General features: G+C 34.8%; 1 protein-coding gene across 1 annotated transcript; it reads left to right on the top strand.

Annotated features, from left to right (window-relative positions):
* Positions 1–504: 504 nt before the first annotated feature.
* Positions 505–11,782, top strand: LOC141843878 (carboxypeptidase SOL1; the record flags this gene model as incomplete). Its single annotated transcript, XM_074731898.1, is given in 15 exon segments — positions 505–651; positions 997–1,063; positions 1,143–1,238; positions 1,540–1,570; positions 1,677–1,733; positions 2,202–2,297; positions 2,405–2,527; positions 2,646–2,750; positions 2,909–2,955; positions 9,164–9,289; positions 9,414–9,516; positions 10,298–10,360; positions 10,459–10,539; positions 10,833–10,902; positions 11,444–11,782. Coding segments are annotated over 15 exon segments (1,509 nt in total). The 3' UTR covers positions 11,752–11,782.
* Between the last annotated feature and the right edge of the window lie 3,129 nt (positions 11,783–14,911).

The raw sequence follows: 14,911 nt of genomic DNA, 5'->3' as shown, positions 1-14,911 counted from the left end.
GCGATAATTGTATATATTATTGTTTGTTTTTATGTTGATAATATAATATATATGAGCTCGTCTGATTCTTTTTTGACTGAATTTAAATCTAATATGATGAAAAAATTTGAGATGTTAAATATGAGAATATTACATTATTTTTTTGATCTTGAAGTAAAATAAAGAGTTAGATGAAATTTTTATCTCATAAAAAAAAATATACAATAAATCTTCTTAAAAGATTTAGCTTACTCAATGGTAATCCAATTACAACGCACGCGACGATGTGAAAATTGGAGGGTTCATTTGTAATATTTGCTGATTTCTATTTGACGTACTTAAACAACACGTGCGACGGACTGACAACAAATGAGATAATATATATAATAGATAATGGGTCGAATCGCGAAAATAATCGGGCCGGCATTGTTGTTTTTTCGGCGCCGGCGACTTGTTCTTCGTCGTATTTTTTGTTTGAACCCAAGAAGGGGATCTGACGCTCTACTTTGGACGACGACGACGAAGCATCCCTAGCGATGGCGAGGGAGCTCGGGCTACCTATGGAGCGCCTTACTCTATTCTTGGATCGACTTATTGTTTTTCTTTCTCTCCTCTCCCTTCTCACCACTACGATTGCAAGAGGCGGCGACCGGAGCCCCCATCCTCTTCCAGGTTTTCCTATGAAACTTTTATCTTGAAATATTAATTTCTTTCTCTGAGTTTAATATTTTGTTTTTTTGGAGATCGATCGGATGGGAAATCCGTATTTAGACGCATTTAATAAAGTCATGGGTGTGCGCTAAGCCACTCGCATCCTTTTTATTTAAAAAAAATCGGATGGGAAATTTAGAGTCGGGTATGGTATCCCTCCTAGGGCTTTAACGAGTTTGACAATTAGTGGTAATTATGGATCATATTAGATTTGGTTTAACTGAATTGGGAACTCAAAAAAATTTATTGATGCGATCTAAGAAGATTTGGTTTACCGGATGTTCATTTTAAACGCATGGTTTACAGGGGTTGGTGATGCTGGAAACGGTATCTTAACTCGGCAGCTCTTTGAAGAGAAAGAGCCAGCTATCACGTATGTATTGAATGGTAATGTTTTTTGTGAAGCATGGTGGATGAATTTAAATTGTTCCAATATCTTACCAAAATTACAGAGATGAAATGGCTCGTGGATACATGAGCAACTCTGAGCTTGAGGAGGCTATGAAGGAATTCAGTCAAAGATGTGCTAATATTTCCAGGATATACAGGTATATTTGATAGGACATTAATATCTTTCATCTTTGCGTAGTTTGAGACTGTCATAAATGATTATTTTCTTTACTATTGTCGGTTTATTATAGCATAATTCCATCAGCTAAAAGTTTATTGTAGCACTCGGGTTAGTAGAGTTAATGAACAAAATTAATTCACAATCTCAAACGTACATGATATAGAATAATATTACGGGCTCCTTATCTAAAATTGTTAATTGATAGCACTAGTTCTCTCTTTCGTGTGCTGATCTGCTCTTTTTTCTCTCTTTGAGTGATTGTTCGAATCTGCTTCCAGCATTGGAAAGAGTGTTAAAGGTTTCCCATTGGTAATTTTCTTATCTAGAAAAATAAAGTTGTTTTTCAGCTTTTAGTATTATTTTTGTTGTTGTTATAATTGTATTTGATTAAATATATCTTCATGTTTGGCTATAGTGGGTGATGGAAATCTCTGACAAAGCTGGAGAGGAAGAGCCTGAACCTGCATTCAAGGTTACTGTTACCTAGCTTTCTTTAACAATTTTTCTCATCCTTGAATAAGTAATGGAAGTCCTCATGGAAGGCAAGTTGGATGACATTTTTTTCAGTTCTAAATTATTAGGCATACTTCCTATCTTGATTGTATTTGTTATCCAATTTCTTTGAACCTTTTTTTTTGTGTGTTTTTTTAACATAAGTGGGTAATTGTCTTCCATTGGATGTGTAATTTACATTGTTCATGTGTTTCTGTGGAATAAAATAATGCTAAAATTCTCTCTTTGGAGTCTATACGTATCTTGTCATCACTTATTATCATTGTTTATAGTCTTAGAATGTTGTATGAGCTGAGACTGAATCAATTGGATAGTACATTTATTTTGGCTACCATCTATATCTGTGATGTATGTCTGTCTGTACTATATTTGGATTTCCATTTTAGCTAACTTAAGGTGCTGAGCATACACTTAATGATTATCGCAGTTCATTGGTAATGTGCATGGTGATGAACCTGTTGGGCGGGAGCTATTGATGCTTCTTGCTAACTGGTTATGTGACAATTACATGAAGGATCCATTGGTAAACCTCTTCCCTGTGACTCACAGAAAAAGTGAAATACAACCAGTTTTTCAGTTAGTAGCTTCTGGTTCTTAATTGTTTGATATATTTTCCTCTGTATTTTACAGGCAACATTAATCATCAAAAATATTCACCTTCATATTCTTCCTACAATGAACCCTGATGGATTTGCTCTCAGGAGACGTGGGAATGCAAATAATGTGGATTTAAATAGGAATTTTCCTGATAAAGTGAGTTTTCTCATGAGAATGGTGATGGAGACATGTCATGATTTATTGTTTTTGCCATAATTTTTAACTGCAAGTGGCTTGTTTTCTAGTTTTTCTTAACAAAATATAATGCTTACAGTTTTTTCCTATGAATGATATCGTGCAAATTCGCCAACCAGAAACAAGAGCAATCATGACTTGGGTGAAAGAAGGACATTTCACTGCCTCTGCAAGTTTACATGGGGTAATTTTCAGTTAACATTCATTCTACAATATCATGTTAAAAAGACTTGGTGATAATTTTAGGTTCTTATTTTGCCAACTTTCTCTATCATGCTAAGTTTACATGGGCTACCCCTATATGTTCTTGTAGAGTAACATATGAACTCTGCTCTTTTACAGGGTGCACTTGTTGCAAATTATCCATGGGATGGTTCTGAAGAGATAAGGTAATTAATTTTCTCATGGCCTTTGCATAGCAATAAAGAAGAATTATGTGATCCTGACATTACAAAATCTACTATTTGATCATGAGAATGATTAATGGAAAATGCTTGATCTTTAAGTGGTAGAAGAAGAGTGATGCAGTCCAATAAACTTCTGTAGTCTTTAAGTTGGATGGAAGTTTGTTTCAAAATTAATGAATTTTCTACCCTTATATCTGGTTGCATTACTCTGCTAGGAAGCACTTCATTCTTCTTGTAGCATAGTCTGAGACTCGGGCTGCATCATGATAGGGTCAAGCTTCTAGTTACTTATATATTTGTTGGACTATTGGGTCGACCTATTGGATCATATATATGATTTTAGCATGTTGAAATATATGCTGTGCAATATTTTTCTAAAAATGTAAATTATATAATTCAAGGATAACTGACAAATCAGGATATCAACCAGTGTCAACTCTAGTTGCATTTTGAATTTCAAGAGTGAACCAGATAGACCCAGTTAATATTCTTGGGTTTTCTGGTTGTATGCACCAGTTCAGTTCAGGTTTATGCAATGTAAATTTCATGGGTTTTATGCAGTTGCTTTGAAGTTGTGGTTCTCCTATGTGTACCAGATGCATGTTTTAGTGATGATTAGTCTTACTGTACATTAAATTAATTATGCTAGACTTTTCTGTGGGAAACAAAAGTTCAGAATCTATCTTGTGGCATTTGATTGATGGAAATATAAGAATCTTCTGTAGGGTGTCAAGATGACTTATACTTTATGGTTACATAAGAAGAATTTGATTTTAACCTTTCTCTATGTCATTCCTCAAAAGAAGTACTGAATTGTTCTCTGGTGCAATCTTAGTTTTGTAATATGAAACAAGAAAGAATTGAAGGGATAAATACAAGTTCCGTGGGTGCTTTATTCATTTGGGTATAAATACTTGAATGTTATCCTAGGTAAGAATCTATATCAAGTGATAGCTTTAAAAATGTACACAAGGAACATCATAAATAGACAATTGAGTAACAACTAATACCACTTATCATGTGATTTTATTCCACTTCTTTGATCTCCTTGATCTGAGATTTTCCAACACTCCCCTCTCAAATTGGTGCATGTATCTAACATCCTCATCTTACCTATAATTGATTCAATTCCAGATTACACAATTTTGATCAGTAAGCATATAGACCCTATCAGGTGCCATCATCTCCAATCTAGCTTTCAATAAAATTTCTGTCTATTTTCACCTGCTTCATTTGGTTGTTGAACTAGGGTGTTCACAAATATGGAAGCTGAAGATCTTTTATCAATATTTTCAGCCATATGAACTCACAAATTCCTTCTGCAATAGTTTGAAATTCCATGTCTTCACTAATTGCTACAATGGATTGCTTTTTCTCCATGTAGCCAAAGTTATCCCAATGTTTGCTGCAGTATCTGGAAGTAAACCTACTCCTAGTGATAGAGATTGTCCAATCTGCATTAACAAAGCCTGGTTTCCTTCTTTTCTCACTCTTCTGAAATATCAACCCTTTTCCAACAGTCCCTTTTAGATAACTTAGGATGTGGAATGCAACATCTAAGTGTTGCTTGATGGTGAGTGCATTAACTAGCCTTTTACACTCACTGCATAAGCAATAATGGGTTGAGTGAGTGCAAGGTAGATGAGTCTTCCCACCAGTCCTAGTACCTGCTTCTATCCACAGGAGAATCTTCTTTGTCACTTCTTACCTTCCAATTTCTTTCCAATGGAGGTAAAATGCTCCACTCCCATTTGTGCCATTTGGACAGGTGTGATGATCATTTTGGTAAAGAATGGACTCTATCTCAATTTAATATGGTATCAAAAGCTAAGCCCATACTCTTGACTAATGATGGGCATGACAGGACATAATGGTGTGGGTGAGAGGATGTGTTGAAGCTAGGATACCAACACCCATTAGTCTCACATGGACAACTACGGTAGACAAATCTTTTTGGATGGAAAGAACTTCACCCTAATTCAATAGTAGGATTGCAACTTAACATACTTTTTTTCCTAAGAGGTACAGATCCGCATTTTTTTTATGAGATGAAAAAATACCTTCTTTGCTCCACACTACTACCATTCCCAAGAAGTACTTCATGGGAACCAGATCTTGGATTTAAAATCAGCCCTCAGCTGTTGCTTAAGCTTCACAATTTCTTTCTCATCATCACCTATTATTATGATATCATCAAAGGGCCCAATTAAAATAGCCGTCTTACCACATTGCATTTTTTATGAATAAGGTATGGTAAGCTTGCCTTGAATCTTTTAGAATAGAGCTGAATCTTGTGCACAGCCCTTGGAGATTGCTTCAAACTATATAAGAATTTTCTTAGCCTGCACATGTTTCCAACCTTTCTTATGTTTTAAAACCATGATATAGATATTAGATCTCCTCCTCTAGCTCTCCATTGAGCTAAGGATTCATAATGTCTAATTGAAAGAGCTCCCAATCAAGATTATCAACCAGTGACATTAAAACCCTTATGGAATTCAAATTTTGCTACCAGTGCAAAAGCTTCTTCATAGTACATCGCATAGTTTTGAGTGAAACCTTGAGCTACTAACCTCGCCTTGTGTTTGTCATTGCTTCCGTCTGATTTCTATTTTACAGTAAACACCCATTTGCATCCTATTTCTTTCTTTCTATATGATACTGTTACTATATCCCATGTATGATTTCTGATAAGGCTTTCATCACCTTCATGATTGCAACCTTCCACTTAAGGTTCTCCAAGCTTTTTCTTGAATTATTATTTTTTTGAATCCCTACTTGATCAAATATCATGGTGAAACCCCTGAATTTTGGTGACATCTAGAGTATGCTTAATAATTGGAGATGGATATTTAGCGCAGGATCTTATCCCCTTTCTTAGAGCAACAGGAGCATTCAGACTCTTTTCCACAAGCACATTTTCCTTTACCAGTCTCTGGTTCAGGTGATTGGTTAGGCTTAGGAATTGGAGTTGTTTGCCGTGCACACCTGCATAGGTTTTTCAGGCTACTGCTGCAACTCTCCCCTTTCATTAGTGATAGGAAATATAGACAATGTTTGATCAGTAATAGGGGAACTTGAGTCATGGCTAGAAATTGATATTGGGAGACAGATAATAGAGATCCCAGTGACACTCTTGATATCTTCCCCTGATGAGAGACATTGATGTAGAAAGGCTTATGTCAAGCAAAGCGGCATCATTTGATAGCAAGGATTTTTTGAGACATATGACAATACTATTTATATCCTCGTTGAGTGGGGGAATGCCGAACAAAGAGACATTTTAGAGCCTTTGGTTCTGGCTTGTGTTGGGTTTGTCTTGTATTATGAACATATATCGTGCATCTAAATACTTGAGGTGGAAGAGAATTTAGGATAAACACACAGGACGAGTGTCCAAAAATGTACCCATGGGTGTCCAAAATTGAAGAATTTTAGGAAAAGAGCTTATGAGGTAGAACCCAATGGGAAATAGGCATGATACCTGCAAACAATAGAGATCTAGCAACTTTAAGATTTGAAGGTTCTTTCTTTTTGCCATTTGTTTTATTGGACTGTATAGGCAACAAGAATTTTGATGTAACATGCCATTCTCTGTGAGATAATGTGTAAGTGCATGGCAGAGTAATTCCTAGCATTATCTATTCTTAGTACATTAGTGGATGACCCAAAAACATTTTGAATAAGTTTATAGCAATCTTTGAACTGATGTTTACCTTTAATTTTATATCATTACTTACATCCAATGTGCTCTAGTTTGGTCATCAATAAAAGTTACAAACCATCTAAGTCCTAGAAAGAGTTCAAGCTAACCTCTAAATGCCATTGTGAAAAGGTTTGTTTTGTTTATATAGGGTATGGATTTCTAGATTGCTTAGCAAGAATGCAATGATCACGTTGAAAAGAAATACTCCTGCTGTCGATAAATAAATGAGAGTACAATGATTTAAGATAATGAAAACCAGGATGTCCTAGCCATTTATGTCACCACATTAATTTGGAATTATTTTACACAGCTGAAGAAACTTTATTAGGTACCCTGTATTGGCTTAGGAGGCATCACCTGTGATATAGTACATACCATTCTTCTTCTAAACACTTCTAATCATCCTCCTGGAGATTGATCCTCAAACTCAGAAGGAAAAAAAGTTACAATCAATCCAAGTTCTTAGTTATATTACTAACCAAAATAAGGTTGCATGTACTCCTTGTATACACAAAATAAATATCACTTGAAGTCAGGTAAGCAAATTGTTCCTTGACTCATAATTCTGTTTTTGTACCATCAGCAACAGTCATTTACATGCTTTTGTTCCCTACCTGAAACTCAGTGACAACATCCTGGGTTCCTGTCATAATATTTGTTGCCCCTGGATCTACTATTCTATAATTTAACATTGGCCTTCTAAGTAGCAGAGGATGGCTTAGATTATATTTGTTACCACTGGTAGATTTGAGGATATTGATGCATCTATTCTCCTTGCAAGTTTAGTTTGATTCAGCAGTTAAAGGAGAAGCTCAACTTGTGACTGGACAAATTCAGGCTAGGGTTATTCTTTTCAATCTCTTGGGCAGCTTCAGTAGTATAATGCATTTTGATTTGATTTCTAAAAGTCCGTGCAAGTGATATACAGTTAACCGACTGCATAGTGCATATGCAACATGTAAGGGCCTATATGGTCAATGTTTTAAATATTAAAAATATTTATATTGATATCTAAAGGATAAACAAGTTATTATCACCAAATAGAGTGGCTTAGGGTTTAAGTTGATTTGCTTTAATCTAAATTTATTCAGATAAATCAAAGAAGGCTTGTTGATTGCATATGCAGACTGCATATGCCATATGCAATTATATGCAGCCTCTTTCAAAATAAACCTATGTGGCCAGATATGTGGCCCAAGCTGAGATTTTTAAAACCATGGATTTGCTTCCCTTCTTTTTCAAGGCATCCAGTTAACTGGCCTTCCGTGTCTCTTCCAACATATTTCCCTTGTATGAAAGGGTTTGTTGTAGCGTTCATGCCATTGTTTGTCCTATGGTTACTTGGTTCCAAGGTGAATTGCTCCATGCTTGAGAGTGGGAAGAGCAGGATTCTGTGTGCCACTGGATGATGAATTTAAAATCTGAAACCTTTGACTTTCTTCACAGCGGGCTTCAGCAAATGCTTCACGCAAGGATGGAAGGGCTCGATTCTGAGTGGCAATTCACTTCCCTCATTGAGATCAGAAATAAACCCTTGAAGGAAGTTGAACACTGTATCTTTCTCAAGCATCTGCTGTATTGCTCAACATCATTGTGGCTTTCCCAGTTCATATCATAAAACAAATCAATCTCCTACAATTGTTCCATCAATCAGTTGTAATAGGTTGATACATCCATATTGCTTAGTTGGGTGGTTCAAATTGCAGAGCACACTTCAAAGCATTATGCTATATTCTCCATATCAAAATATATATATCCTGCATTGCTTTCCATATTTCTTTAGCAGCCTTGTAGAATAAGTTGATCCTTCTGATCTTTGGTTCCATTGAGTTAATAAGTCAGCTCATAATGATCAAGTTTTCAGCCTCTCGGCTGTTGTAGTGAGCTGCATTTGAAGGAACAAGAGCAGCAGCCTTGAGATATGCTTTCTTTCCTTTATCTTTGATTATCAAGGAAACAAATTGAAACCATTCTGTAAAGTTACTTCCATCAACTTTTGCTAACTGTAGGTTATGGAGATCAAGAGAGGATATGGTGGGATTGGATGGTAGGATATTGGTGTATTGAATTGGAAGTAGCAGAAAAGCTCTGCTGCTGTTGAAGCTAAAGAGTTACTTGCCATGGCTCTGATACCATAACATCAGAAAGAATTGAAGGGATAAAAACTCCCTCAAGCGCTTTATTCACTAGGATAAATACATGAACTCTATCCTAGTTAGGTATCTATATCAAAGGATAGTTTCCCTAAAGTAAGAAAGGTACATAAGGGAAATAGTAAACAGGCAATATTGTGAAATCACTAATCCCTCTTATGGTGAGATCTATTCCAATTTTTGATAAATCCCAATCTGTGATTTTCTTGACCTGGGATTTCCTGAATTTTCATCACAATAGTTAGAACATGTAATGATAATAAACTGTCATGTGACGGACATTAACCTATTTTTTTAATTGGTATACAAGTTTATAATCTCCATTTTGCAGGAAACAATACAATGCATGCCCTGATGATAGAACTTTCCGCTATATGGCTAGTGTCTATAGTAGCTCACACTATAACATGTCATTGAGTAAAGAATTTGAAGGGGGCATAACAAACGGAGCATTATGGTATGACATATCTGGACTATTACTCCTTGCAGATTCTGGATTTATGCTTTCTCTAACTAGTTGATCTCCATGATAGTTTTTTTTTCCTTCTATTTAAACTCTGGAAATTTATCTTATGTTTAAGGTATCCTATATATGGTGGGATGCAAGATTGGAACTACATTCATGGGGGCTGTTTTGAATTAACTTTGGAAATTAGTGATAATAAATGGCCTCCTGCGAATGAGGTTTGTTTGAAACTGTGTTTCCTTTCAAAGATGACATTTTTTTCTAGCCTAATAGCATAAAATTTGTTTTTTTTATCCGGATGAGCATTGTTAAAGTAACACAAGACAACATTGTTGAACATGCTTTCATAACACATCCTTCTATGACACTGATGCTTGTACTCCAAAGTCAATTTTGTGTTTCTTCTGAATATCTTAGATCTGAAATTGTTGCTTTCCATGGGGCTCAAAGAGATCAATAAAGTAAGAGAGATATAATAACCTATTGATTTGTCAGTAGATGGTATATAGTGTCTGTTATGGATTAATCTTGAGTTGTATAGAGTGTGACATGAAGTTTCATAATAGGTTCATTGTTTTACTAGGAAGAATGAAAATTATAATTGTAGATGACATGTGAGTGAATAGTTCTGTGCTTTGGAAGAATCAGCATGTTTTCAGAATCCTCTCCATCATATTCTTCTTTTAACATTCATAGACCAATTTCACATATACGATGCATGAAACACATATCCCTCAAACAGGATTTAGGTTGGATATATGGTATGCATAGAATATAAATGGTGGATGTAGTTAGGATCTGCAAATCGAATGACTCTTTGCACAGTAAAAATGAACATCTCCTGCTTTGAAGGATTGGTTGATGGGAACAATTTAAATGTCTGCTGGTAGATGAATTTAGTTTTCACTTATGATCCTTTAACCATTACTATATGATGTATTGAATGTGTCCCTTTATATAATTGAAGTGTTTTATTGTTATCTTATTCTTTATGTGCAGCTCCCTGTTCTCTGGGAATATAATAAAAAGAGTATGATAAACCTTGTAGCGAGTGTGGTAAAGGTACTCTGCATATAGATTCCCTTTGGCATAATGTCTGTCAACATAGAAGTCATACTTTCATTGAATTAAATCATATCCAAGTTACTTTAACATTTCAGACTGGGGTTCATGGAAGGGTATTTTCAAAGGACGGTCATCCTTTGCCTGCTTCAGTAATGATCAAGGGGATTAATTCCATGGTAATTTTATCCAGAACTTATTTCTATACATTTTCAACAGTGAAATTTAGTTCTTTAAAGAATATGCTTTTCTCTCTTTTGATGCTATTGGCTATTTTTGCTTATTTGTGATTTTAACTAGCTGATGTGGGATAGTTCAATCTAAGGAACCTAGACCTAGAACTTTGCTTTCATAAAACTTGCATAGAACATCTTCAAAGTTCAATATTTTTCTTTTTAAAACTTGTTTAACTGTGCTTATTATAACCATTTCAAACAAGACTAGTAAACTTTGTTTTTCTTTTCTATTGTAGGTGAATGCCAGCAGTATCCTTGGAGATTACCATCGAATGTTAGCTCCTGGGGCTGGGAAAAGCTATCAAGGTAGTTTGTCCAAAGTAGCATTAATTTTTTTACTCTTAAGAATCACCTAAATTTGAAGTTTAGTAGTGAAAAAGGTAAGTTTGTTTCCATAGGCATCTCTTGATGTGCTTTGTTTCTTTGCTTGTATTTGAGCACTAAGAAAAGCCCTTTGGGTGAATGAACCTCAAAATCCTCAAGGATAATTTTCCTAGTTTATTCTGCTTCTAGTCATTGTTTATTTTATATAGAAAGGTTGCACAGCATGGTTTACCAAACCAATCGTGAAGTTGTGCATGCACAAAATAATTGATTATGGTTCCTGATTAAAGGATGACAGTGCTGGTGTATTTTCAATTCCCTTTTATCCAATCAACCATGAATTTATGCGTGCACCAAATGATTTGTAATGGTCTGGAAACTAAGACTGCCGGTGTATTTTCCAACTTCTCTCTAACTTTGTCCTGGTAGTTAAATTTGAATATATTTACTATTTAGAACTAAAATCTTAAGTGTGCTATGTCGAAGATGTGGTTTGATTAGATTCTTTGTTTTTTTTTTCCAGTTTCAGTATCTCTACCTGGTTTCCAGCAAAAGACTACACAAATATTGATACAAGATTCATCAGCCAGTTTGGATTTCATTCTAGATCCTGAAGATTCAAGCAAAATTAGATATATTCCTAGGATATTTGGTTGCAGCTGCGATGGCACTGACAAACTAGAATTGGTCCAGTATCTGAGAGGTATTCAGCTGGAGATATATATTGTGGTCTCCATCTGCTTATTTTTCTTCATCTTGTTTAAGAGGAAATGGTTCCTTAAGTCAGTGAACCAGAGACATATTGTCACCCCAAAACGATCAATTGTTTAATTTCCTAGTGAATTAGTCAAGGTTTATATTATTCTTTTGCCATGGGCCAAGCCCTTTTGGTTGTCTGGGTTACTAACGTTAGTATTGCTTGTGAGGGATATTACGGACTTGTAAGCACACTTGGGAAGCATTGGCTTCTTTCTTGCCATATGCATTTCCTGAAGCTATGATGTAAGTTGCAAAATCTATATTCTTCCGACAAGAGTTAGATTGGATAGAATCTATTTGCCAGAGCAATGATCAATGAATCCTAAACTTCACTGTATCATCTGCCCGAGGATCATTAGGTTCATTCTATCTGTTCTGCAATGTCCAAGCTTGTCTCTGAACTTGGTTAATAATCCCTCGTAGAAGATAGCAGGTGCTGTAAGCTGCAGTTGAGTGCACAATGCCAACAACAGGACCAATGCAGTCAAAGTTACTAATGAATTGATTTGCATTTGATTTAATTCACAAAGATATAACTCTTATTTATTCGCTTTAATCAATTTTCAATAGATAACCAATCCCAGCCATTTAAAATTAATTAAGCGTTGTTTAAGATTATTTTATCAATCTTTTAAATTTTGATTATTTAAAATTTTATATTTTAAAACTTGTTTAGTTGGTATATCATACCTTTATTTATTTATTCTAATTTATTTATTTATTTATAAATTTAATTTAAAAAATTATTTATGGAAAAGATTCACTAGCTTCGTTAATATTTCATACTTTATATTTATAAATATTAAAATTTATTTATTTAATTTAATACAACAATAATATCTCCTATTATATTATCATCTATATTTAAATAAATATTATCTTATTTTTATCATTACTAATTAAATTTTTTTGATTTTTTCTTCCTCATTTGTTATTTATATTTATTATAATTTTACATCATCTAATAAGAACACTTATTAATTATCTAAGTACATATAGATTTCATATTAAATGTGTTATTTTTATTTCACATCTATCTTAACATCTTCATCTTTATAACTATTATCTTTTGCTCATGTGTTTGAGTCATAGCTAATATTCAGATCTATATAATATAGCAACTTTAATCATCATTTTATAGAATTTTTCTTTAAATTTTAGAAGTACTTTATGATCTTAAAGAGCATCTAACGCTCTATTCTATTTCAATTATCTTGTTTATATTTTATGTAAGATATCTCTCAATCCCTCCACTCTTTTATAAAAATAATCACAAATACTTAAAGCTCTCAATTATAGATAATTTGTCATCTCTTATCTCAATAATTATCTCATTACATCTAATATTATTAAACTAAAATTTTATATATTCTATCCTTACTTTACTAAATGTAAAACTTTTGACTTTCAATATTTCTCAATAAGATTCGAGTTTAGTATTTACTCTTTCATATGTTTCATCTACCAAAATAATATTATCTGTAAATAACATACACCATGATACCGTATCTTAAATGTGTTAAGTAAGTTCGTCCATGATTAACGTAAATATATATAGACATTCTTATTATTATATTCTCATATATATCTTCTTTTTTGAAAAATGATTCATATATATAGATAAAATAAGAGAGATTAGATCACTCAAATGTACAATTAAAAAATCAGCATCATAACCCATACAACATTAGCCGTTAAGCACACACATATGACTCATCACAAGAAACTACATCAAACCCATGACACCACCAACACCAAGACACCATAGCCCCACATGCCCATACAAGTGGGTGGCTTCATCTCAGGAACAGAGCCACCGACAGCTTGGATGCTACCGTGGCTTAAGATCTACAAACCGATACACATGGACCTGCACCTTGCGAAAAATCCAATCAAAATCCGGGATAATGCCTTGATAACGCCTTTGATTTCGTGCCTCCCATATATAGTATATCAAGCTAGAGATACCGAGGTAACATGTCTTGATTTTCCATCGCTCATTCTTGTAATGCCGCCCAAGAACCTGTTGCATCTCCTCAAAAGAAGTAAAATTGCGTTCAATACCAAGCCAATGCTTGACCTTGCCCTATATCTCACAAACCTTGGGACATTCAAAAAACAAGTATAAGCTATATTAGGTAAACTTTTTATAGTGACCGGTTCCACCGTCGAAATGGCTCCATGTCAGAAAACCCCCTAAGTGATTTTTTGGAGGCACGATACCACTATGTTGATAAGAGTCTATTGCCGAAAGAGGACTTGAACCCGGAATAATACCTTGATAACGCCTTCGATTTCGTGTCTCCCATATACAGTATATCAAGCTAAAGATGCCGAGGTAACATGCCTTGATTTTTCGTCGCCCATTCTTGTAATGTTGCCCAAGATCCTGCTGCCCTCAAAGGAATTAAAATTTTACTCAATACCGAGCCAATACTTGACCTTGCCCCATACCTCACAAATCTTGGGACATTCAAAAAAACAAGTATAAACTATATTGGGTAAACTTTTTATAGTGACTAGCCCCACCGCCGAAACGATCTCATGTCAAAAAACCCCCTACGAGATTTTTTGGAGGCACGGTACTACTATGTTGATAAGAGCTTACTACCAAAAGAGAACTCGCACCCGGAACGTCAGACAACATATGTCTCCATGCTTATCACTTGGGATACGTCACTTATTCAATGTATGTCATGCTAATACCTCTTTATTTTAAAAATTTTCATATAATTTCTCTTAAGATTAATTTTTTATTTAATTTTATAAATTATTTAAATTTATTTATTTAATTGACCTCCCATTTTTAACCCACCTCTATTGACGTTAATACAACCATTGGATGAGCAATTTAATAACTAAAACTTTATTAATATCGAAGAAACAATCCTACAAATGAATTCTAAATCCATGCCCCAACAACAAGACAGGATATACGAAGTTGATATGTACGTTGACCAATACCTGCCAAATAATTACTTCCTCCTAATTCCAAGTCCTCAATCCTAGTCCACGGCATATTTAGCCTGTTGAATTTTCGCGCGATACCAAAGTCAACTCCTATACCTCCTCCACGGTCATCCTCTCTTCTCGGCGTGCCCTCGCCGGCGAACCCACTCATCCACCGGCCACATCTCCTCTCTGTATAAAACCCCGCCCTCGTGCCGCCCCTTCTCAGGAGAAAGAAAGGTTCCCGATCGACCAGTCGTCGGAGTTCACGATCGACCGACCA

Source organism: Curcuma longa, chromosome 13 (assembly GCF_044706935.1).
Source record: "Curcuma longa cultivar G26 ecotype Majalengka, Jawa Barat chromosome 13, ITB_CL_G26_1.1, whole genome shotgun sequence".
In the NCBI taxonomy this organism is placed as follows: domain Eukaryota; kingdom Viridiplantae; phylum Streptophyta; class Magnoliopsida; order Zingiberales; family Zingiberaceae; genus Curcuma; species Curcuma longa.
This window is presented reverse-complemented; position numbering and strand designations above follow the sequence as displayed.